Source organism: Peromyscus maniculatus, chromosome 10 (assembly GCF_049852395.1).
Source record: "Peromyscus maniculatus bairdii isolate BWxNUB_F1_BW_parent chromosome 10, HU_Pman_BW_mat_3.1, whole genome shotgun sequence".
Lineage (NCBI taxonomy): Eukaryota > Metazoa > Chordata > Mammalia > Rodentia > Cricetidae > Peromyscus > Peromyscus maniculatus.
Window position 1 is genome coordinate 40,392,591 of NC_134861.1, and position 26,113 is coordinate 40,418,703.

Below are 26,113 nucleotides of genomic sequence, written 5' to 3' on the forward strand. Positions count from 1 at the left end.
CAAAGTCAACTGACCAAATGCCAGTACATTTTTATTAAAAAAAAACAAAAACCAACTGACCATAAAGCTACATTCAAGTTTCTGAAAGTAATCTATTCAACTCTGCGTTTACTTCTTAGTTTTATAAAATACCCTTTTTTATAAATGAAAAAAGTATATGGCACTTCTTAATATCCTTATTTGAAAAACTTAAGCACCCTCTAACTGCTTTCACCACTTCATTTTTCAATGGGTGGGGATGTGTTGCCTGCGTGTATGTCTATGCACACATGCCTACCTGATGCCCATGAAGGATAGAAGGGAGCATCAGATCCCCTAGAACTGGAGCTACAGGCTGTTGTGACCTGCCATGGTGGTGCTGGAATAGAACCTGGGTCCTTTGGAAGAGCAACTTGTGACCTTAATTGCTATGCCATCTCTCAAGCCCCTCAATTCAACTTTTCTATAACCTGTCTATGTATGGAGATCTCTACAGAAACCACTTCAGAGACGACTCCTCGTGTTCACTGTGGACTTGACCATGGACTTCCTTTTGCTCCCACTGCACTCCTCTTGGACTTTTCTGTATTATCATAGATGATAGTGTGTACAAAACTGTCAACTCTTAAGAACAGCAATCACATCTCACAATGACAACAGAAAAGAATTAATGGAATTAAGTCCTGAGGATTGAAGGGAATGCTAAAAATTGGGAAGAAAGTGGAAAAAGGATTATCTACCATTTGGTGCAAATTTTAACTACATATCCCAATTTGGGAGGTCAGTGAATTATGAAACAAGACTCTCAGAAGACTGTTACAAAACAAATCAAAAACTACTGTAGCTTTAGATGAAGAAAATTAAGTTGGGAGTCTTAATACTGACTTGGGTGGTTATGGATCTATCACTAGCTTACATAAGGCCTCACCTAAGCAATCCAGGCCTACAAATCCCCAGGTATAATACAGAAACAAACAATAATTTTACTTACACCAAAGGCCTGCTGTCTGCATAGCAAAGATAAAGAAACCTTCCCGTACTACATTTTCAAAACCAAATTAACAAAACCAGTAAAACAAAAATACCAAGACAAAACAAAAACTGCACATACATACACACTATAGTCTGTTTTGTGGTTGCCAACTATCCTGGGCAAAGAGAGTACAGTAGATATACCCAGTGACAATCCATTAGAGAAAATCAGGTATCAGTTGCAAATGGCTTCTAGGTTAGGGATTTTGCATCCACTTCCCCTCCTCAAAGCTTATATTTTGTCTGGGTGACTTTTTTTATACGAGAAAATCCACAGGCAACATATTAAACTATTATACAGAAATATTTAATGTAATCTGTAACAACTTAACAATTTGCTCTAAGTAAATTACTCAAAACATAGAAAAACTGATTTGATACTCCTAAAGAAATCACTTTTTAAATACACTGTGTTTTACAAGTTCAATACTGGGAATATTGAAATCTGAAATAAATAATTGAAATCTCTATGGTTTCTGGACATTCTTAATCAATATTTAGAATACAGTGAAATAACACACTTTGTAGCATTTTAGTTTCAATCAAAGCCTAGTTCTCATTTTGCAGTTTTCCTGGAGGTTGGTTGGATCAGATACCCTTGATCTACGCAACCAAAAGGAAGATGACAACAACAAACCTTGAAATGACAAAGTAATCAAAACAACCCTTCATTCTTTAAGGCTGTTCTACCATCACAAACCACTTATTTTCCCACTTTTGCTCACAAAAGACATCCAGAGAACCTTCTGCTGACCATTGGAAACAAGAAGAAATGATGAAAATCCCCATGTGGTTCTTTCTCCTTCACTAATTACTGCTGTGGGACGGTCTGTATGTCAAATTGCTCTCATTGGTCAATAAATAAAACACTGGTTGGCCAGTGGCCAGGCAGGAAGTAGGTGGGACAAGGAGAGAGGAGAATTCTGGGAAGTGGAAGGCTGATGCGGAGAGACACTGCAGCTGCCGCCATGACCAGCAGCATGTGAAGATGCCGGTAAGCCACCAGCCACGTGGCAGGGTATAGATTTATGGAAATGGACTAATTTAAGCTACAAGCACAGTTAGCAAGAAGCCTGCCACGGCCATACAGTTTGTAAGCAATATAAGTCTCTGTGTTTACTTGGTTGGGTCTGAGCGGCTGTGGGACTGCCGGGTGACAGAGATTTGTCCTGACTGTGGGCAAGGCGGAAAACTCTAGCTACAAATGGCGCCCAACGAGAGGGCAAGAGTTTCCACCTAAAACCTGAGAAAAGATTCTAAAACGGAGCTAAAAACAGCTTCCTAACTGTCTCTCTCAAATGAGCAGCAGCTGCCTGTTTGAGTTACTGGCGGGTTCCTGGCGTGTGCGCTCGATCTGCAGTATGGCGGGAATGAGGCCTCTGCAAGTGGCACATTAAGCTGCATGGTGGATTTAGCCTTTGCTAGTACAAAACAAAAAGAGGTTTCTGGGCTACACGCTGCTTTGATAAGAAGCATAGACCCACTATTTCTGAGAGTTGATGGCTCCCAGAGCTGGCGGAAAACGTACCACCGCCATGTTGGGAAGCTGAAGTGGGCGGAGCCAGCAGCCACAGCGCCGTTTCAGGCTTAAAAGGCTGCAGTTTAAAGCAATAGGCTTAAGGTAATATAAAAAATAAGCCACATAAAGATGGCTACCACACAGAGAATCTGGATTATGTTCTCTTTGATATTCGTAACTGAAGAAAAACATTTGATTGCAAAAGCTGTTGAGTTATGCCAAAATATGTATTTTAAAGGTACCTTAACTTCAAAATTTGGATGTAAGGATATGTTGCTTTGGAAAGGAGGCTCTGCTTTTGTTTCCACAGAAAGCCAGAGGCTATGGATTTGTTCCAGATTAAGATACATCAGGTTTGACCAGCCAAGACCACCTGAAAGGTCTCCGATGACACCATGGCCCAGATGATCCAGCATCCAGAATCGTTTCAAGGCAACTGGCTCGGACGATACGGTCTCACGGACTACTCCATGATCCTAAAATTTTCTTTGTGTCCCCATAAGATACAGCGCCCCCTTCCAGCAGGAAGTAGTAAGAGAAGCTACGCCCAAATTCCCAAATATACCAAGCTGACTTTGGAGATGTGTAAAACTTAAAACCTTCCTTTTAAAAAAAAAAAGAAAGGGGAAGTGCTGTGGGACGGTCTGTATGTCAAATTGCTCTCATTGGTCAATAAATAAAACACTGGTTGGCCAGTGGCCAGGCAGGAAGTAGGTGGGACAAGGAGAGAGGAGAATTCTGGGAAGTGGAAGGCTGATGCGGAGAGACACTGCAGCTGCCGCCATGACCAGCAGCATGTGAAGATGCCGGTAAGCCACCAGCCACGTGGCAGGGTATAGATTTATGGAAATGGACTAATTTAAGCTACAAGCACAGTTAGCAAGAAGCCTGCCACGGCCATACAGTTTGTAAGCAATATAAGTCTCTGTGTTTACTTGGTTGGGTCTGAGCGGCTGTGGGACTGCCGGGTGACAGAGATTTGTCCTGACTGTGGGCAAGGCGGAAAACTCTAGCTACAAATTACCCTGGCACAGTTAAGAAAACTGAAACCTTCACTATTCTTGATGAATATAAGTGATAATCTCATTAACCACATGCAATTAATTTAGAATTTGTGACTTTTTTACAATGCTGGGAATAAATCAGTGGCAATTTTGACTAAAGCTATACCAACTTAAAAATGCTTTATTAAACTGGTTATACAATAGGGAACATTTCACTACTGGAAAAGAATCTCATTTGACTCATTATTTAAGTCAACTGCATTTTCAAAATTTGCTCAAACGTTCTCAAACACCAAAAAGAGACACAAAAATAATGACTGTTCCCCGTTGGGTGACAAATGCCTGTAAATCTTGAACCTGGAAGGTGGAAGCAGGAAGATCAGGAGTTCAAGGCCAGTCTCTGCAACTTAGTGAGTTCTCAAGGCCAGCCTAGACTAGGAAAGAAAACTGTTCCAAAAACAGTATCAAAACAAGAGTAATTTTTTTTTAAAGAGCCTGGGTAGTACATTACAAATTTTGATTATTTGGGAAGGTCATAATCCTTTGGTCATCTGCAACATCTTAAATACTAGAAAGCTCCTAGGAAAATGTACAATTTGATAAAAATTTCCCCTTATCTGGTCTGTGGACTATCTCTCGAAAAAACAAACCAGAGAAAAGTCTTGGATTCAATTAGTCCTCATTAAATTCCCCTTTTGCTTTTTAAGAAAATGGAAAAAACAAAACTTTTTTTCCTTGCCTGAAATTAAAGGATAGTGGGAGGGAAAAGAAAACCCAAAAGGTGGAGATTATCAAAAGAAAACCACTAACTGAAAAATGCAAGATTATACTCTTCGGCTCAAGGCTTAGCCAATAGTTAAGCTTCTCCTGGGTAAAAGATAATCGCCCTCGCTGTACCTCCTCTCACCTGAGAGCTCTAAATTACACTTGATATCCGGGTTCTACGTGCAGATTCCAATACGAATGGGGGTCCAGACACCAAGATCTTAAAGAGCTTTGGAGTTCATTAAGAAGCAAGCCACTAAGTGGAGAACCCTGACCCTAAACAGTCCTGGTGTTTAAAAGGACACCTGACCTCTGACTAGGTTTGGTTTTTTGTTTTGTTTTTCTTTTCCCAAAATGGAGGGAGAGAAATGGTTGTGGGGCAGGAATGCTAAAACCTGAAACTTCAAACTGCTGGTCTTCCTGTGACCGACCAGTGAATACACTGGGTTCTTTCCAAGCACCTCTCTGGGTCGTAAGATAACTCTTGTTTGCTGTTAATAGTTGTATACATTCTATGTAATTTCTGAAAACTCAACGTAATTCTATGTTTAAGAAATAATTACTTAACAGCTATTTATTTGATTCATTTTTACAAAACACATGACTGCCCAGAGTTTACACATCGATGACCTTCCAAACACAAACTGACAATTGGGAATTTTAGGAATCATTCGAAAAAGGCCCTTAACTCATCTGCACAACAGTACTTCAACTTAGGCTACATCAATTAAAAGTCCAAAACGCGTTCTACAGCAAACCAACTTTTCCTAAGAGCCCCTCTCTTCTGATTCCAGTTGAAAAGTCCCAACAGAGGAACAGCTAGCTGTCTTGGAACAAAATCTACAGGGAATAAATCTTCAGGAGAATGAAAAAGCTGGAAGAGGAAAAGATAAGCAGAAACGTGGAGTGCCAGGCTTCCCCAAGCCGCTGCACCGGGCTTGCACACGGAAGCAAACCAGTGCAAAGCTGGAAGGGCCAACCAGCCCGCTCCAGGGAGGCTGGAAGCCGCTGCCCGTGGGGCCAGGAAGCAAGTCACAGGTCCAGGCGGAGGATGCAGTGTTTGCAAAGCGACTCCAAGAGCCCGGAGGGGCCGTGCGGGCAGTACTGCGGTAGCGAGCCACCGCAGAAGCGGCCTGCGGGCGCGGACCGGGAGCCCCCGCGGGAGGCCGACCCCGGGGCCCCCACACCCATGAAGGGCCAGCGGCGGAGGCTCCGGGGAACCGGGAGCGCCCCTCACCCCCCGGCACAGGCCAGACCCGCCAGCAGGACGCTGGGCAGGCGCCGCGCGCCCCGAGGGCACGTCCCAGGCCGCGGCCGGCCCGGGTTTCCCAGGACCCCCCGGGCGGGAAGGTGCGGGAGCCGCGCCGGGGGCGGGAACGGGGGCGCAGGCGGCTGCTCGCCGAGCGCCAACGCGGGGGTGTGGGGGGGTGGGGGTGTTGCGGGAGGCTCGCAGGCCAGGCCGTCCCCGGAACCCGCCCGTTCCTCTGCGCCGCCCTCCGCCCCGCGCTGCCGTTACCTTGTCGCAGTAGCGCCCCACCAGCTGCTTCATCCGCCAGTGCGGGGCGGTGAAGACGTCCACTTCATCGGGGAAGGGCGCCATCGCCGCGGCCTCAGCGTCCGCCTCAGCAGCCGCGGCCGCCGCCTCTCCATAGACACCCTCGCCGCGGGACAGAGGCGGCGCGCCCCCCTGCGCATGCGCCCGCCCCGTCGGCGCGCGCGCCCGACGAGCTCCGCGGGGCCGGGGCGCGGGGGCGCGCGGGCCGCCGCCATGCGGGGCGGCCGCCCACGTGACCGGCCCCGCGCTGAGGCGTGGGGCTCCCACCTCCCGGCCGCTCGCTCGTTCCCGGTCCTCCTCCCGGTGCGGTGGGGAGGCCTGAGCGTCCCAGGGTCTCCTCAGAACGCACTGTCTGAGGGCCTGACTGTGAAGAGCCTCGGGGATTGGCTAGCCCCGGGGGCTGCTCGCCCTGGGCCTTTGCTAGCCTGGCCTCCGCGTGCGTGCGCTGTGGCTGAGTGCTGGGGACACGGCCGCGTCTCCTCACGCCACGGGCGCGTGGGGACCTGGAGATGCCAGAGGGGAGGACGGACACCTCAGCCCCGGAACCATAGAACCCCAGAGCGGCCAGATGAGCCTGGTGGGGGAAGGGCGAGCCATCATGGCGGGCTAAGGGGGAAGGAGCCTTAGCACAAATCCCGCCATTTTAAGCCGAAGAGGCTCAGACAGGAAGAAGGCCTTAAATGAGGTCACTGCTCGGACAAAGGCCAGTGGGTCTCGCCCCTACACTTCACCTGGCCTCGTCTAAGCCCGCCAGTAGACTTTTCCCACCTGACGGATGGAAGCAGCTCTCATCTGTGGCTTTGGGGCTGATGGAGAGAGGAGGGCAAGGCTGGGAACCCCGGGAAGAATGTGTTAATAGCCATCAACTTCGGGACAGTAAGCAGAAGACTCGCTATAGTCACCTTTTTATCTCCTACCACAGATTCATGGCAACGGGTAAAAGTAATCAAACGTTCAAAAAATGGGTTAGAAGGAGGTGAGAAAGAACCCCGGAGCGCATCTGTGCAGTTCTAATCTTTCCATTTGATAGTAACATGCAAGGTGAGCAGGAAAACAAGACTCTGGAGATGAAAATTAGGTTCAGTTTCACCAAACCCTAGTTGTACTAACTTAGGAAAGTTCCAGGAGTTCTGTGTTCCAACCTCTATATTCTCTTCCGTAAAATATGTGTGTGTGGGGGGGGGGGGGGGGATACATTCTTAATAACATTTTAAGGAGAATTAAATACATATATTTGAAGTGCTGATTCTGGCTCAACATAAATAATGTCTGTAAACAGTGTTAGAGAAAACAACTATGAGGTAGGAAATAAGGACATTGTCCAAGGTTTCACACATCAGTAAGTGAAAATTCTGGCCACATGAATCTAGGTCTGACAGGAAGTTCACCCCTGTGTGCTATGGTAGTTGGAAAAAAGAGGTGGCTGAAGAACTAACTGGAGGGCAGGGGGAGGCTTACTGAACTGAAAAATTCTTGACAGATTTCTCCTTTCCCTTCCTCAGTTACCTTCTTAGCCTGTTCAGTAAAGTTTTGCCTCTATGTTTTTAATAATTTTCAAAGGACATTTGCTTACCCCTTATTTATTTCATCCTGATCTTTCACTCTGGCTATCTTGGAATACAGACTTCAAGTGTACCAATTATATAGAGCGAGATGAGATTATCCTCAGCAGTTAGAACAGGGTCTATCAGAATAAATAATGAATGAGGGAATCACCTAGCATTCTTGTGGTTTTTCTATTTTAACTATGAATATACCATATTGTGTGTGTCATTCACATATTTGTGTCCCTGATTGCTAGCACACCCCTAGACCAAAACACACTGATAGGTATATAACAACAAAAATAGCCACCTACAAACTGAGTTACACTCTAACCCAGATTAGAAGGTTTGTAGTCCACTAAGGAAAATAACAGCTACTCTGGACTTTGACTATTTCAAGGAATTTATTTCAAGGACTAAAACAAACAAAATAAGTGATTTAAAAAATGAGGCCTATAGGTCACTTTCCTTTCAAGGAAGCTGTTGTTATCCCATGGGTCATTTTCCTCTTCAAGAAAACTCTTGTTATCCCCATGGGCTGATGAATGATAATAATCATATGGGTATAGATATGGTTAATTCATGTTGAACTTTGGCTTAAGAGACAAGACTGATTAGTGTTATGCTGTCACTGTAAGTTACAACCACAACAGATGGGAATTGTTACTAAAGTCCAGGCTGGCAGTGTAGTCATCCCTCTGTTATCTCTTCTGTCCACTTACCACCACAAAGAGGCCGGATAATACATGTGAACAGAGCCATGAAAACCCACTTGACAGAAGACCTCATTAGACTGGTAGCTTTCTCTCACCCTCACTCTCATTCTTTTTTTTTTTTTTTTTTTTTTTTTTTTTTTTTTTTTTGGTTTTTCGAGACAGGGTTTCTCTGTGTAGCTTTGCGCCTTTCCTGGAACTCACTTGGTAGCCCAGGCTGGCCTCGAACTCACAGAGATCCACCTGGCTCTGCCTCCCGAGTGCTGGGATTAAAGGCGTGCGCCACCACCGCCCGGCATCCTCACTCTCATTCTTACGAGAAACAAACAAACATTCAGTGAGCAGGGTATCAACTTGTTCTCTAGAAAACTGAAAAGATACTGACACAAGATCTTTTGTGAACATTTCCAGCTGTATTTTTAAAGGCCTAAAGAAGAATTCCTAGTCAGAATTGGTCAATTCTAAAGCATATAACTTAGCTTACTTGAATATGTGACAGTACTTTCCCCAACAGAGCGTTCATTGATTTTGAAAATAAACATTGAAAAAAACAGGGTTGCCATTATGAAGCAAATCATAAATGTTAGGACCTGCCCAGTGTCCTAACATCATCTTATGTAAAGTCCCCTTTCAGAGAACCCCACCTCATCTTTCTCTCTATTCCCATGAGGTGTGTACCTCCTCTCCCTCTCCCTCTCCCTCTCCCTCTCCCTCTCCCTCTCCCCCTCCCCCTCCCCTCCCCCTCCCCCTCCCCCTCTCCCTCTCCCTCTCTCCCTCCCTCCCTCTCTCTCTCCTTCCCTCCCTTCCTTTCTCCCTTCCCCCCAATAAAACTTTGCATATGGATGCCATGTCTGCATGGTGTAACTTTCCACCATGCCCCCTTGGCCACCAGCAGCATGGCATGTTTCCTCGGCTCAAACCCGCCAAGCCTGTTAGGATTCTGCCACTCTAGCTATATGACTGAAGATGTGCAGCTCAGTAGCTAAGTAAGGGGCCCTACATCTCTAGCCAGAGATCTAGCCATGTGCCTCACTCCAGTTTACAGCCTGCCTCCTGGCAGGTCTTTCTAAAGCAGTCCTCAAACCATCAAACTATCCAAAAAAAAAAAAAAAAAAACTTAATTCAAGATACAGAATAAAATCTGTCCTTGTCTCTCACAGCTCCCCGACATTAGGGATAAACTTAAATATCTGGAAAGCAAGGCTCCTAACACCACAAGCAGAAGTTTCAGCTGTGGCATTTAAATTTAAGGTGTACCATGGGAGAGATGAGAAAGCCCATGAACAGAAATGCCAAATGTTGGCACACGCTATTCCAGCAGCAGCTGCACAAGGGCTTCCAGGTCCCTGTTTGAGAAGGCCATGAGAGCTAGTGCGTGCCCTGCCACGCAATCAATTGAGCCTTGTTCAAAGTGCCACCTAGTGAGATAACTGGTCAGCTGGCTGCCCTCTGTGCACCTCGTGGCATGGGGACATCAAACAAAGACCTCCAGCAGACCTCCTGGGCTTGGCCACCAGCTCACAGGGAACCCAGGATACAGCATGGGGAGATCCATTTCCTCCTGTTGGACACCAAGCCACTCATTCAGTCCTGAGGGAGTTTGGGGATACTACCTCTCCTTCTTGTTTCCCTATTGTCAGGGTAGGGGGACAGACTTACCCACTTCACCAGACTTAATTGTACTTTCAGGGTTACTTAATGGGAAGAGATTTTCCAGCTAAGGTAGGAGCTTTCAGTTCATTTGCTCCCTCCATGTGACTCACTCCAGACCAGTCAGCAGTGCTTCCCATGCACAGCGACACAGAGAGAACCCTGCTCTCTCTCAAGTTCCAGAGGACATCAGGATCCACTGCCTTGTCACCAATTCCAGAAGAATGAGGTCTCACCCCACAAGCTTTTCTCTACCTGGTTCCCTCATCTAATTAACTACTCAGCTAATTGTTACAGAATCACCATAGAGCTGGAGTCCAAGGATCATCAGATTATCCAGGTGGTAAGGAAAAGGAATAGTAACAATCAAAAGGTATTACACCCCCAGACCAAAAAGGGTCTGGGCTCAGCAAAAACAGACTTTAATATAACAATCTGTTATTGTTAAATGCTCTCAAAAATTGATTACCTGTGTCTCCTGGATGCTAAACTAGTAAAGGAAACAGGTGCCTTAAAATAATCTGTCTCTGATAAAGCTTATCTCAGGTAAAAATTGAAAACGTGTTCTAATCTCTCTCTCTCTCTCTCTCTCTCTCTCTCTCTCTCTCTCTCTCTCTCTCTCTCTCTCTCTCTCATTAACACTAACCAATATAAGCAATATAAGCAGAGTACTAAACACTACAATGGTCACCAGCCCAAGACTTTAATTTTCTCATGGCTGCTTCTTAATATGTTCAAAATTTCTCTGAGCTCCAGAGAATCCACCTGGACAGGTCAGATCTCACACATTACAGAGAGAGAGAGAGAGAGAGAGAGAGAGAGAGAGAGAGAGAGAGAGAGAGAGAGAGAGGCGCTCCCAAGTGTTTACTTTCTTTGCTTTAATGAACTAACATTATTTCCCCTCTGGTTCTTACTATACAAGTAAAGACATGTTGCTGTATGTATTTGTTTCCTAGGACTGACATAACATAATGCCACATCATGGATGACTTGAACAACAGAAATTTATTTTCCCACAGTTCTGGAGGCCAGAAGTCCAGGATCAAGGTGACAACAGGTTTGTTTTCTTCTGGAGCCTCTCATGGCCACCGCCAACTGTCCACAAATAGCCTTTTCTCTGATAAGTGTACATGAAGCCTAGCCAGAGGAAGTCAATCTATGGGTGTTGGACTTCACTTCCTGTGCTGACTTGTCCTACGGGTCTGTGGAGCAGCTTTGAGTGCTCCAGTGCTGTGCCTTTCCCACCATGATAGACTCTGCTCTCAAAAAGTAAGCCAAACCTTTCCTCACTTAAGTTTTTTCTTGTAGCTGCTCTTTCTTGTCAGACTTTCTTTAGGGCCACCAGTCCCAAAATTAATGACATGGAGCCTTGTATTAATTATGAAAGCTTGACCTTAGCTTAGACTTGTTTCTAACTAACTTTTATAACTTAAATTAACCCATTTATATTAATCTATATTCTGCCACTTGTCTTTTTACCTCTCCTCCATTCTGTATGTCTGACTCCCTCCATGTCTTGCTAGTGTCTTTAAAATCCATATGACTGTCAGAAGGTTGGGGACATGTTTCACCTTGGACATTTTCCTAACTGGGGTCTCTTTTGTGTGTACCATTGATCTTGGTCTCTGTTTTCAGAATTTCAAGTTTTTTTCAAATTGCATTTGCTGTGATTTACCTCTCTCCAGTTAGAATGTCCTGCCTAACCTTATTCTGCCTCACCATTGGCCAAACAGCTTTATTTATCAACCAATCAGAGCAACATATATTCACAGCACACAGAATGACATCCCCATCAGAGGGTTCTTCCAGTCATTGGGGAATATAATCTTAGAGGGGACACAGGAACTCTGGCTTCTTCTTTCAAGTCCCTGCCATGTGTTGAGTAGTTTTACCACCCACTGCCACCATGGTTACAGCAATAGAGAGCTGACAGATGGAGCGTGTCTGCAGCACATGGTTCCCTTCTCATATGAAAGATAGCTCATCATATTGGAATACAGATACTGCATAGTGTGCCCATTTCTGAAGATGTGGAATTCTGTTCCCTAGAGGTAGCTCATGTAGATGTAATTCTGAACAGTCTTATTAAATAAGAAACACAGAGCCAAATGCAGAGTTAAAAGCCCAGAGATTGAGCAGCAGCCAAGAGCTAAGACCAAGACCTCCTTCTTACCCCTCACTGTCGCTGTCGTCCTTCCCCTCAGAAAGAGACCTACTTCCTGTGTGTCTGTCTTTTTATTGACTTTCTCTCCTGCCTTCTCATTGGTTATAAACCCAACCACATGACCTCCTCATCACTGCCTGTCTATACAGACCTCCAGGTTTCTATGGTTGGTATTGAGATTAAAGGTGTGTGTCTCCAAGCTGGCTGTGTCCTTGAATATACAGAGATTCTGCCTGTCATGTGATTGGGATTAAGGGCGTGTGCTACCACTACCAGACTTCTGCTAAATAGCTTGCTATTAGCTCTGACCCCCAGGCAACTTTATTTATTAACATACAAATAAAAGCACATTTCAGCACAAATAAAATATCACCATAAGCTCACTGATATTCAGAGAAATAGTTGGACATATTCAAAGGCATAAAATAAGAAATTCAAAAAGAGAGGAAATAGAAAAAAAAAGGTCAGATTTGATAGAAATAAAAAGAGGAAGAAGAGCCAGTGAGATGGCTCAGCAGTTAAAGGTGCTTGCTATCAAACCTGATGACCTATATTTGACTGCTGGGTCCCATGGTGGGAGGAAAAACTTGCCTCCTGAAAGCTGTCTTTTGATCTCCTCCACAAGTATGCCATGGCATGTGCATCCACACACACGTGGATAAATAATCAAAAGAAATTTTTTAAACTTTTAAAGATGAGGAAAATCGCCGGGCGGTGGTGGCACATGCTTTTAATCCCAGCACTCGGGAGGCAGAGGCAGGCGGATCTCTGTGAATTCGAGGCCAGCCTGGGCTACCAAGTGAGTTCCAGGAAAGGCACAAAGCTACACAGAGAAACCCTGTCTCGAAAAACCAAAAAAAAAAAAAAAAAAAAAAAAAAGATGAGGAAAATCAGAGCAGGGAACAGAATACAGGAAAGAAAAAATACATAGAACTAAAAACAGTAATTGCAATACAGCAATGCATGCCTCGGGCATTTATGTTGTTTTCCATGTGATCATATGTAATTTCACGTCAATGGTTATATTTTCCCCTCTAAACAGAAAGGGAAGATGATGTTCAAAGACAGTCATTGGCTTGTCCGATATCAGAATTAGTGAGTGGACAATATTAGGGTCAAAATTCATGCCTTATGCATATATGTAACCTTATGCTCAGATAATTTCTGTCATTAGTTTATATCAACATATTGCATACTTAATAATATGTGCTATTAACCTCTGAACTGGAACCAAAGTTGACTGTTATTGGCACTTAAGAGAATAAGTCCAGCCAGGCGGTGGTGGCACCCGCCTTTAATCCCAGCACTCTGGAGGCAGAGGCAGGCGGATATCTGTGAGTTCGAGGCCAGCCTGGTCTCCAAAGCAAGTTCCAGGAAAGGTGCAAAGCTACAAAGAGAAACCCTGTCTGAAAAACCAAGAGAGAGAGAGAGAGAGAGAGAGAGAGAGAGAGAGAGAGAGAGAGAGAGAGAGAGAGAGAGAGAGAGAGAGAGAGAGAAAGTCCTACTAATAATGGAGTAAGCACAACAAAGCCTTGCTCTGGTTTCCAGAAAGGAGCAAACCATACAATAAATTACTCAAGCATCCAAATGTGGATGGTCCATTATTCCTTAGGACACCTTGCTCACCTCCAGTTTTTCTCTTTCTTAGGACAGAGTCTGGCTGTATAGCCCACGCTGACCTGGAACTTGTGGCAATCTTCCTGCCTCAGTTTCCTAAGCACTGGGATTACAAGCATGCACAGTCATGCATACCTTTTAGAGCTCCTTTTGTTGAGAAAGCTTAGACAATAAACCATGGTTTGTTTGGCTTCAAATCTAGAGATATGATGTGTAGAGAGGCCCATGTTTCTTCGCAAACACTCCAGAAAAGATCCTTCCATTTCCTAAACATATCTGTATGTCATCTCTCTTAGGTTTTTTATTGTTGGTTAGTTCTTTCATTGGTTGTTGTTGTTGTTGTTGTTTGCTTGCTGACTACTAGTAGTCTATACCCCATATCCCCTCCCTGCCTTGTTCAGGGCCTCCCATGGATATCAGCCAGCCATGGTATATCAAGTTGCAGTGAGACTAGGTACCTCCTCTCCTATTAAGGTTGAATGAAGCAGTCTGGTAGGAGGAATGGATCCCAAAAGCAGGCAACACAGTCATAGACAGCCCCTGCTCTCACTGTTAGGAGTCTCACATGAAGACCAAGTTGCACAACTGTATCATATGTGCAGAGGGCCTAGGTCAGTTCCATGCAGGCTCCCTGGTTGTTGGTTCAGTCTCTGTGAGCTCCTATGAGCCCAGGTTAGTTAGTTCTTTGGGTTTTCTTGTGGGGCCCTTGACACCACTAGATTCTACAATCCTTCCCCGTCCCTTCCACAGGATTCCCAGAGATCTGCCTAATGTTTGGATGTGGGTCTCTGTATCTGTTTCCATCAGTTGCTGTGTGAAGCCTCTCTGATAACAGTTGACCTAGGCATCAATCTATAAGTATAGCAGAATATCACTAAAAGTCATTTCATTGATTTTTTCCCCCATTTGTGTTTGGCTCTATCCTAGATCTCTGGGGTATCCTGCCTCTGGGTTCTGGCCCTCAGGGGTGAGCGACCTCTCAGGGTATGGGTCCGTCATTAGTTGGTCACTCCCACGATTTCTACACCAACTTTATCCCTTTATTTGTGGGTAGGACAAATTGTAGGTCAAAGGGTTTGTGGCTGGGTTGGTGTATTAGAAGCCTTGCCTGGTTATAGGGGATGGCTTGTTCAGACTCCGTATTCCCCGTTGCTAGGAGTCTTAGCTAGGGTTGTCCTTACAGATTGCTGTGAGTCTTTCTTTGCTAGGGTCACCCTCATAGATTGCTGGGAGTTTCCATTGTTCTAGGTTTCTAGCTCATCCCAGAGATGTCCCTAGATTCCAGTTTTCTCTCCCTGTACTCTCTTCCTCCATCTTCACCCCACTTGATCCCTGCTATTCCCATCCCCATTCCCCCTCCCAGATCCACCCCAGTCCACTGGCAATATCCATTATATTTCCCCTTCACAATGAGATTCTTGCAATACCCCCCCCCCCCACTGCCAGCCCTCTTTGTTACTTAGCTTCTCTGGGTCAACATGTTATTTACTACCTCATAAGTGTATATTAACTGTAAAGCAAAGGAGAAACAACATCATCTTCTTTTCTTTCTTTAGGTTTTTTTTTTGTTTTGTTTTGTTTTTGTTTTTTTTTTGTTTGTTTGTTTGTTTTTTTTTGTTTTTCGAGACAGGTTTTCCCTGTGTAGCTTTGTGCCTTTCCTGGAACTCACTTGGTAGCCCAGGCTGGCCTCGAACTCACAGAGATCCGCCTGGCTCTGCCTCCCAAGTGCTGGGATTAAAGGCATGCGCCGCCGCCGCCACCACCCGGCCCTCTCCTTTTCTTAAGAAATGTCGTCAACTCAATACCAGCTTGGACTTCCAGTCAAAGCATCTGTTGTGGGCTGTTTTGCAGGATGTGTTGGCCTGAGGGAAGGTGACTGGTTTCAGAGCCAGCTCAATCCAGCTATTTTACCTTGTAGTGAGAAGTATCACAAGCAGCCAGAATGAAAGGGTGATAGATAAGCTTCCTGTAAATTGTTGGATTTAGTCACTGTAATGATGAAATCTGGCAGGTAATTGCCTAACCCCATCCAAAGAGGGGGAAAATGTTTACGGAAATACCAGTCTATTTCCTCCCTCACTAGCTCTGGCTGAAGTGGGGATGGACACACACACACACACACACACACACAAAACAAACCAGAGTTCAAAAAATATAATTATATAAAGTAACTGTCTGGAAATTTACAAGGCTAGGAATCACGTGAGCAGAAAGACTAGGATTCCTGTGGACAGACTCACCACTGTTCTAAAACAACCATGAATCCATGAAACACTGGCTTGATTCTTATCTTGCCCCAGCCACTGCCTAGACAGCCCCATTCTGGGGACTCATTTTTCTCAACTGCAGCCTTGGTCTGGGATGCTGCTGAGTGACAAGGGGGCACTAAGATTAATACTAACTAATCCAGAGCATGTGGAAAAATAACCATGTTGGGTAAGTACTAGCCTGTTCTAGGAAGTCAGTCATCATCAACAAGCAGATGAATCGGTCAGTGCTTATATTACCTACAATCAATTATTTCTTAGTGTGATCAGGGTAATTGACTAGTACATTCATTGTCCTAAAATGTCCATACAAAGGGGACTCTTTTGAATTACTTTGACCATTTTCCTTGTAAGCAAGATTATAAAAAGCTGATATGTTTGTGATTGATTTTTTTTTTCTTTTAGGGGCTGGGTGTAAAATTCAGTGACTTGTGCATGCTCAACATGCACTGTACTCTTAGCCCTTGAATTATTATAAAAGTATTTTTGTTATTGTTTTATTTATTATACTGACTCATTTATTGTGGGGGCACACCACACACATACTATGAAATCAGAACAGGAGCCACATTGTTGTTAAGTCCCCATACCTTCTAAGAATCGGTTTCTATTTCTCATTAAGAATAAGTTTCCGTTTACTAAACATGTTTTTCAACCAGCACCAAACTCATGACCCCATGATGTATGATTGCCCGTTGCCTTATAAAAATATGTTTTCAAGACCTTGATCTATACCTTGACCACCTGCCCCATAATGTATGACTCCCCTTCCACATGATGTATATTTTTGCTTTTATTACCTTTCATTGTATTTTTTCTAACAGCCAATTATCTCAACCCTGGAAACACACTTACAACTGTTTTCTATTAACCTTTAGATTTTCTTCATAAAAGGGACCCAAAAAGACCAGTAAGGGGCTGATCTCTCAAATCCAGACTTAGGATGAGACAGCCAGCAGGCCAGTCCCGGGTACACCTCTAAACTAAAGCTTGCTGTAACCAGACGCTTGTAGATTTGGTCCTTCTCTTCTTGTGTCCTGGTGTAATAATACCAAAGAGCTCGTGGGGTAGTCAGAGGACAACTTATGAGAGTCTGTTCTCTCCTTCCAACAAGTGAGTCTCTGCGTAGAACTCAGGCCATCAGGCTCTGTGTTCTGAGCCATTTACCTCCCCAGCTCCATGAGGTTTTATTTTAAAAAGCAAAACAAAAAACACTCACTGGAGCAGAAGAGATGGTTCAGGGGTAAAGAGCACTTGCTACTTTTGCAGAGAATCCAGGTTTGGGTCCCAGCACCCACAGAGCAGCTCACAATGGTCTGTAACTCTAGTTCTGGGGATCCAGTGCCCTCTTCTGGCCTCTATGGGCACTAAATAAGCACATGGTGCTCAAACATACATGCCCCTAAATATTAATAAACAAAAAGTAAAATAAGAACTTCAGGGTAAGAGAGTGGAATAGAAGCCACATCAGCTGGAGTAGCTGATTACAATTTAGAAAAAAAGGGGAGCAGGAATATTTTATCATTCCATCAGCTGCTTCTTCAGACCTGGAATTGACTTGCTCAACATCTCAAACAACCATTTCTGCTATCTGACCATAAACTTTATCTACAACAGGATCTGACTTGTTTTTCTGCCATGGTGCATTTTCCTCCAGGCAAACTGGGCTAAAGGACTCTGACCAAGAACTCTACAAAAGCAGGGCCTAAGGGATTTCACAGAAGGGGCTCCCAGTGACTGCCTTCAAGGGCACCATCAGAACCCCAACAGGGAAAGGCAAAGCCATGGGAGGTAAGCAAAAGTCTGAACACTGATTGGGGTACCCTATAGCCACCAACTGCTCCCGACTCTGTGGGGACACAGCAACTGAGTCTGGACAGTTGATAGCCTCAGCTGTCAACATGCCATAAAACAGTCAAGAAAACATGGCTGACTGGATCTGCGAGCCCACAAGAGAAGAATGGGACTGTGTTTAAATGCAGCAGGAGCACAGCCTGGACCTGGACCAAGACAGCAAAGCTGTGGATCAGCCAAGGAGAGGAAATCAACATTCAGGCTAGTAATCTTGTTTTATATTCATTTTACTTTATGTGTGAGTGTTTGTGTGTTTGTGTGTATGTGTGTGTGTGTGTGTGTGTGTGTGTGTGTGTGTGTGTGTGTGTGTGTGTTTACTGTATGCATGCTTTGTGCCCATGGAGGTCAGAAGAGGGCATCTGGAAGGCTGTGAAGCACCATCTGGATTATGGAATCAAACCCAAGGCCTCTGGAAGAGCAACACTGCTCTCAACTGTGAAGCAGCTCTGCCACTAGAGCTATCCTTACCTGCCTTATTCCATTGTCTCCAGCTCTCCCCACTCCCCTATAGCTGTCCTTATCTACATGATGAAGGAGGGCACTGAAGCAAGACAGCATGTCCCTACTGTTTGCACCTTCTGCTGTTTCACACACTTGTTCTGGTGAGCACCCCCACCCTTTCTCTGTCTCCAACTCTCTCTCTTTTATTTTCTTATTTTTCTTTCTTCCTCTTTTTCTTTTTCCATTTTCTTCCTTTCTCTTTCTTTCCCATACTCATTCTTCTTACTGTTACATCTCCCAAAGCCTGACCTCCCAGAGGCTGACCTCCTCCTTAACAGTCTGCTATTAACCAAAATGCCACATAGCCACACTATTCTTCCTTTGCCTCAATTATTTCCACCCCTATGTATGTCCCTGTCCTCTACTTCCCACATAACCTAATACTCATCACTGGTCTCACGGTGGTTGTTTACCTCTTCTTCTTCGCTTTTCCTTTGCATTTATACTAACATATTACTATATGCAGTATCATTAGGGTCCCTTTACTCCCCAACTAATCAGTACCTACCAAGAGTTTGCTTTGAAGTCCCTGCTACTCTATTATCAGAGTGGGTTAACTACTGGGTTGTGATGGTTGCTGCAGACACTACTCATCCCATAGGGGCAGAATGAAGATAAAGCCAGATACCTGGAACTCCAGTCTAAGGGGCTGAAATATCATCACAACTATATTACACCCCGGTCTCTCTTGAGCACTGAAAATTAATCCACCAAAAGAAAAGAGGCAACCTGAATTAAAAGAACAAAACCAACAAGTCTTAACTAATGATCTAACCTCAGATGGGCAGATTCTAGTGTAAAGACACAGTAACATGAAAAAAAAAAAGACAATCATCTCCTCCAAAATTTATAAAGCCCATACTAATGACCCCTGATAAAAAAATTACATAGATAAAATTCCAGAGGCATGTGTTGCTATTCTAACATATGACAAAATAGACTTCAAGCCAATTCTTTTATTATTATTATTATTATTATTAGTTTTATTTCATATTTTTCATATAATACATTTTGATCATGATTTCCCTTCCCCTAAGAAATAATAGTCCTTCCTTTACCCATAGCATGATATTTGTATTTTATTCCTCTCCAAAGGGAAGGGTGCATTATGTACCGGTGATAGACTTAACTGTTGAAAGATTGGCCATACACTAGCAGAATGTTATCTTACATTTAAAGGGGGTTCTGTCAACAGAGGAGGGAGCCTAAATTGAGATGGGCAGTAGGGTTTAGTTATGCTCTCTCATATCATAATTATTACATAATTATTTACTTCTCACTAAAAACAAATCTGACCATGTAGACTTGCTGAGCTACGTGGTCATCAGTGGAAAGGGACCATAGCAGAAAATATTGCTTGACATAGCAGGAGGCAGAGTACATGCTGTTCAAAGTTCTTATCCACGTGCTTGCCCTCAGCTAAAGCAATGATAGCTGGTAAGGACTGAGATGTGATAAACTCTATGGCCCTGAAAATGCCACTGTAGTAAAACTTTACCCAGAAAGCTTAAATGCCAAGAATATTGACCTAGCATCCTTCAGACTGAGCCTCAAAGTATGAACCACATCAGAGCCCACATCAGAACCTAAAGAGCCTTAAAGGATGTGGCATCTGAGTCTTATCCAGGTGAGTTAATCCATTTTGAGCAAGTCCCAGGATTCTATAATGTTGCTTTGTAACTAAAGTTTGAGAAACACCATTCCAGTTACTGATGATGCTTCCATAATTAAAACTTTTCAAACCTGGTAAGTAGCTGTAAAGCATACTGTATACGGATACCATAAGTACAGTGATTGGTTCCAGAACAGCTTCTCTCACCAGACTCAAGGATACCAGAATCTCCAGATAATCAAGCTCCTGCATAAAATGTTGTCATGTTTGAATTTATACTTCCACACATTCTCCTGTATCCTTTAAATCATTCGTTTAATATTTCATTCCTGCTGCTGTGACAAAACACCATGACTTATGGAAGAAACTTGTAGAAGGAGTTTATTCTGGCTTACCTTCTAGAGGGCTGAGACCATCATATGGGCAGGAGGCATGACAGCAAGTGGCAGGCAAGGCAGCAGGAACAGGAAGTGGAGAGATGACTTCAACACAAACGTGAAGCCGGAAGAGTGAGCTGGAAGTGGGACGAGGCTATATAAACTCTCAGAGCCCACCCCTAGTGATGTACTTCCGCCAGCAAAGCTGTACTATTTATTCCCAAAGCTGCACCACAGCTGGGGACCAAGGGCCTGAACATCTGAAACTACAGGAGACATTATTCAGTCCACCACACTTGTTTGGGAAATAATGAGGAAAAAGGAGTTCAGTGCAGAAAGGATCTCACCCCTACAACAGTAGACGAAGGTACAGACACATATACACAGAGAGACATAAATACTTGTAGTTCATGGTTGAATGAATCCGTGAATGTGGAGTCTACAGGGAAGGAGGGCTAAATATATAATACGCTAAATTTAAAAGATCAGTGTAGAAATAGAAAAGACTAAAGAGACCTGTGTTCAACTCTCCTCTGCTGCATATACAACTGCGGGTATGTTTCTAAATCTCTCTGAACATTAGCTTCCACATACTTGAGGAAATCCGCGATTATAATTCCTAGCATAGCGGCCACCCCAAAACAGTCGCAAATTAGTCAGTCACTGTGACAAATCCTGAGAGAAATAAATTAAGGGAGGAAAGAGTCATTCTTGCTTCCTTATTTCAGAGGCTTTGGTCCATCGTGGCAGGGAGGTATGGCTCACATCATGGCAGCTAGGAAGCAGAGAATACCTGGGTTAGTGAGCTTCCTTTTTTCCTTCTTCCATCTAAAGACCCAGCATACAGGCTGTGCTCCCTCCATTCAAGGGAAGTTTTACCTCTTTGGTCAATCTTCTTGAGAAAAACCCTTATCAACACATACCTAGATGGGTGCTTTACTAATGTTCTACTGGTGCTTCTTAATCCAAGTTGACCTTAAAGATTAGCCCTCACAATAGGTATCTTGATGACAGCACACGTAAAGCTATATGAAACAGGATACCCTCTCTTGTTAGACTCTAGTACTAAAATTGTAAGAGCCAGGAGGCACATTTGGATTGAACTGTAGTAGTAGCTCAGCACATTACCTTGGACTCCAATTGTCTGTGTTCAATTTCGAGCTGGTTCACTGTCTCACCACCAGCAGAGTAAATCAGAACACTTTACTTCCTGAAACAAGGGCATTGCTAATATTGTCAGTCCACAAATATTGTGTTGCTAACTGACCATTACCCAACACTTAATTTGTTAAGTGCTTTCAAAACAAACAAAAAAAAATGTGTTCACTACTGTTATTATTCAACAAACACAATGTGACTCACCATTTTTCTGTCCTCTGACTTTGCTAGGTCTTCTGTGTTTCCATATCCTATCTTATTGACTTTTTAAGATTTAGTGAGGTCTGCTAGGTTGCCTAGGCTGGGCTTGACCTCCATTATGACGCCATCTTCTTGTTGACTTCTGTTTATTTGGGGAGTCGAGTGTAGGTTTGTTTTTTTTAGCTGGTTGGGTTTTTTTTTTTTTTCTTTCCGAGACAGGGTTTCTTTGTGTAGCTTTTGGAGCCTGTCCTGGAACTCGCTCTGTAGACTAGGCTGGCCTCGAACTCACAGAGATCCACATGCCTCTGCTTCCTGAGCGCTAGGATTAAAGGCATGCGCTACCACCGCCACCTGGCACTGGTTGGTTTTGGAGGCAGAATATAGCTCAGCCTGGCTTCAAAACCACTCTGTAGTGGAGGATGACCTTGAAGTTCTGTCCTCCTTTCTCTTCCTCTGAATTGTTGGGATTAGGCATGCACCACCAAGCCTGGTTTTTAAGGAGAGAGGGGCTCACCAATTTATATTGTTGTTCATGGATTTGCCCTAAATGAAATAAGGATAGCAAATAAACCTGATTATAAGGCAGTTTTCTAAGGACTTTGGGAGCATGGAATTATTTCTATTCACGGAATAAGTATTGAAGTGTTGATAATACTATCATCTGGGTTTTACAGATGAAAAGAATAAAGGAGGTCACATAACTTGCCAAAGACTGTAACTAAACAAGCTTTTACAGAGCTTCCCATCTTACCAACAGGACATGGACAGAATTATTCCTGTCAAACATGCCTTCTCCACCCTAATGGACTGAAATCCATCTGAAAATATAAGCAAGCAAAAATAAAGTCTTACCTTAAGTTGTCTCTGTTAGGTATTCTGATCAAAGCAATGCAAATTTAACCCAATCAGGAGAAAAAAAAGGTACCAGAATGGTGGGTTCATTTCTGTGACAAAACCTTACCATGTGGTTCTTAAGACTTTGGAATTAATCTGCATGAGGCATCTGGGAGAACTTGAAATTTTAGGCTAGAGGAGTCCTAATATGCTGTGAGTTTTGCTTAATGATCCATCTTGGTGAGAAATCAGAAGACCAGAAGACCAACAGGAATGTGGGCAGTAAAGGCTGCTCATTAGGTTCAAATGGTGTGGTGGTTTGAGTGTAATTGGCCCCCATAATCTCATAGGGAGTGGCACTGTTAGGAGGTGTGGTTTTGTTAGAGTGGGTATGACCTTGTTGGAGGAAGTATGTCACTGTAGGGGTGGGCTTTGGGGTTTCCTGTGCTCAAGATACTACCCCGTGTCTCAGTTGACTTCCTGTTGCCTGCAGGACTCTGAACTGTCTCCAACATCACATCTGCTTGCACCCCCATGCTCCCCACCATGATGATAATAAACAGAATCTCTGAAATTGTAGGTGAGTCACCTCAATGAAATGTTTTCCTTTAAAAGAGTTGCTGTGGTCATGGTGTCTCCTCATGGCAATAACAACCCTAAGACAGATGGGAGTATGAACTTATTGGGAATTGGACTACAGCCTATTCATGATACAGTCTAGAGAAGAATCTGACTACATTTTGTTAGTTCCCCAAAGATTTGAGAGAGGCCAAATTCAAAAGTAGTAGAATATTAATGGTGGAGGACATTTCAAGATAGAATAACATTCAGACTGTGTCATGGTTATTGCGTCTTGCTTTTATACAATATTTCTGTGAGAACTGGAACAAAAGGCTGAGGGGACAGATTTTAAAATGTGCAGTTTTGTTGGAGAAGGGAGCACAGGTGCTTTAACATCTGCAGACAAAACATCTATAAGGTAAAAGAGATTAGAGCTGTTGAAAAGTAGCCTATGAACACTGCACTAGGGCGGCAGGGGGAATGCCCCAAGGGCCAGACACCACACATTAAGGATTCCAAGATGTGAAAATACAAATGTATGTGAAAAACTGCCTGGGAAGAAAGCCACAGAAGCACACTGCAAGGAAAAGCTGTCTCAGGAAGTGTCTTCCCAGGTCAGACGTGCAGGTACTCATAGACATCTACAGCCAGGGTCCAGGATGGTAGGAGAATTCAGCATCATCCTTATGGTGCTGATTCTGCAGGCCTGCATAATGCAACAGCTATGGGGTCAAGGTGGCTTGCACCAAGATTCCGGGGCAAGACAATGGAAAAATGGGGTGAGCTTTCCTGAATGGAGTCACTGAGCAGATTGTTTATGAAGCTAAATTGCAATGGAGAGCCCAAGAAGAGGAGATGCCAGGATCAAGAGACATCTCCAGAGGAAAGCTGAAGGCCCTGAGTAGAGCCAGCCCAAATGACAGGCTGCATGTGCAGCAGGTCAGAGATATGGGGGCAGAGCTAAAATGATGGAGCTATACAATTTGTGGTTTAGCCTTCTGGTTTTGTTTTAATTCATTGTTATAGGATTGGCTGTAACAAAGATCTTTGTAAACATAACCTGAAGGTAAGAACAGTTTCTCTTGTATTTGGGAATATATTCTTGAAATTTTAGAAAACAAATGAGCAGGTGTGATTTGACAGTTATATTTTTAATATTGAAATTCTATATTTGAATAGAATTAAAATATTTTTTTTGCCTTTTTTCAAAACTGAAAATAGTTCTTTTTCATACAATATATTCTGATCATCCTTTGATCCAATCTTTCCTGGATATCCTCTGACCTCCTCCTTTTGGAATGGGAATTATTACCCTGTGCCACTGAATATTGGAAGCATATAACTTTTTTTTTTAAACAAGAGTACACAGCTAAGTGATTGGCATGAATTTTAGCAGATATTTAGACTTCAGACCTTGAACAGTGTCATTGGTTAAAACTATGATAGTTTTTAAGGTTGTGCTGTTGCCATTTTGCAGTTTGAGATTGCCAGAAGCCTTTGTGGGGCTGGGTTAAACCGTTATGGTTTGAATCAGAAGTGTCTCCACAGCCTTGTGTTTTGAATGTTCATCTCCCAGGTTTGGACTCCTGTGGAGTCTTTAGGAGGTAGGGCCCATGTGTCAGAAGAAGGCCACTAAAAGTGAGCTTTCAAGGATTGAAAACAACCCTGGCTCTGACCACAGTCTCTGCTTCCTGGTCTACCAAGACACAAACAGCTCTACCACTCACCCCTGCCACCATCCTTCACCATGACAGACAAAAATCCCTGTGAAGCTATGAACCCAAGACGTTCTGTTAGTTTTTTGGTAACAGTGATGTACAAGTAGCTAATATATCACCATAATCACTTTCTCCTCCACTCTAGCAATAGCTTTATTACTGACTCAGATAATTTCTCTTCATAATCTGCCTCAGAATAATTAGTACCTTAGCTAAAATGTTTGACAATACTTCATGAGGTCATCTACAGCTCTACCAAATATATCTAAAATTATTTGAATCCCCAAGTACCCATAGTTAATGTTTAGGGTAGGTAATTGTCTCACTCTTCCCCACCCTCTTCCACTGCCTACCAGAGTCCTGTGTGTATCAAATACCCCATGAATGTCTTTTAACAATTAATAAAAAAATTACACCATTGGAGTAGAACTAATGCTTATGTGAGGGAAGGACACAACTCAAAAACTGCACAGGAACCTTGCAATTTAAGCAAATTAGGGGGCAAAACCAGAATGTGAGCTGAGTCTACCCACATTTATGTTCTAGAACTCTCTGAAAGGATCTGGGTCACAAGTAAGTGAACTGTTCAAGACCACATGACAGCACCCCTCTGAAATGAAGCAAGAGGAAGCTGATTCACTCTCCTTGTGGTTTGATGTACAGAATTGCCTCATTTTCCCAGCAATGGTATTTGTTGTTGTTGTTTTACCCCAACTTGCTCATGTAGTAGAAATCTTTTCAGTTGGTTTGACTGTTCCAATTTTAAAGCTACAAGTGTTGTGTTTATGATGGTTGCTGCTGCTATTTATATTGTGCTGTTCTTCGATAAAACTACAGTTTATTGGGGAATATAGTATTAATGGATAAAAATCACCCACTTCTTACTAAATTATGACTTCAAACAGTGGTAATATTTTAATCTGTTGTTATTAAGTAAGCTTCATTTAGAAATTATTTTAAGACAAACACAGACATGTAAAAAATGCATGATCATACTTACATATAGAGTCTAAAAACACTTAACTGGAAGTACAAGGGCTGGCCGGGGGAAGAAGATGGGAAGCTGTTGACCAACAGGCAGAATTTCAGACAGGATCAGATGTTGCAAAGAATTGTGACTATGGTCAGCAATACTCTATTTCAAAATAAGTAAGAGTAAATTTCAAATGGCTCACTGTAAGAAATATAGGGAAGTGAGTTATAATTTTATTAACTGATTTAATCATTCTATATTGTGTATGTCCATGAAGAGTCATTATACTCCATAAATGTATATAGGTATGAAATGTCAATAAAATAATGGAAAATAAATCAGTTGTTGAATATTTGCAAGTTTAATGAAATTATAAACCATGTTGGTACTTTTAAAAATTGTACCTAATACATAACCTTAAACTTTCATCCCACTCTTACTGCCTGTAATCACGAGGTGGTACAAACACCCTTGGATAAATGCCATAGTTCTTGGATTCCATTACTGCTCTTTCA

At 43.3% G+C, this 26,113-nt stretch overlaps 2 protein-coding genes across 2 annotated transcripts in view; one reads left to right on the plus strand and one right to left on the minus strand.

The window, feature by feature from the left end:
* The window catches only part of LOC102927696 (F-box/LRR-repeat protein 5), a 44,580-nt gene extending 38,616 nt beyond the window's left edge, over positions 1 to 5,964 (minus strand). Inside the window, exon 1 of the mRNA XM_076546232.1 lies at positions 5,816 to 5,964. Within this exon, the coding sequence (XP_076402347.1) occupies positions 5,816 to 5,899 (84 nt within the window). The 5' untranslated portion in view covers positions 5,900 to 5,964. The remainder of the gene's footprint in view (positions 1 to 5,815) is intronic.
* LOC121832751 (uncharacterized) lies at positions 5,165 to 25,928 on the plus strand. Its single transcript, XM_076545632.1, has 5 exons — positions 5,165 to 6,895; positions 10,718 to 10,818; positions 17,467 to 17,864; positions 22,840 to 22,926; positions 25,172 to 25,928. Exon 1 carries the CDS (start codon positions 5,165 to 5,167, stop codon positions 6,479 to 6,481), a length of 1,317 nt encoding a protein of 438 aa, XP_076401747.1. The 3' UTR covers positions 6,482 to 6,895; positions 10,718 to 10,818; positions 17,467 to 17,864; positions 22,840 to 22,926; positions 25,172 to 25,928.
* Positions 25,929 to 26,113: the final 185 nt, after the last annotated feature.

Bases quoted from the DNA above. Each gene is read 5' to 3' on its own strand.
- LOC121832751 (XM_076545632.1), top strand. From the start codon at position 5,165: ATGAAAAAGCTGGAAGAGGAAAAGATAAGCAGAAACGTGGAGTGCCAG.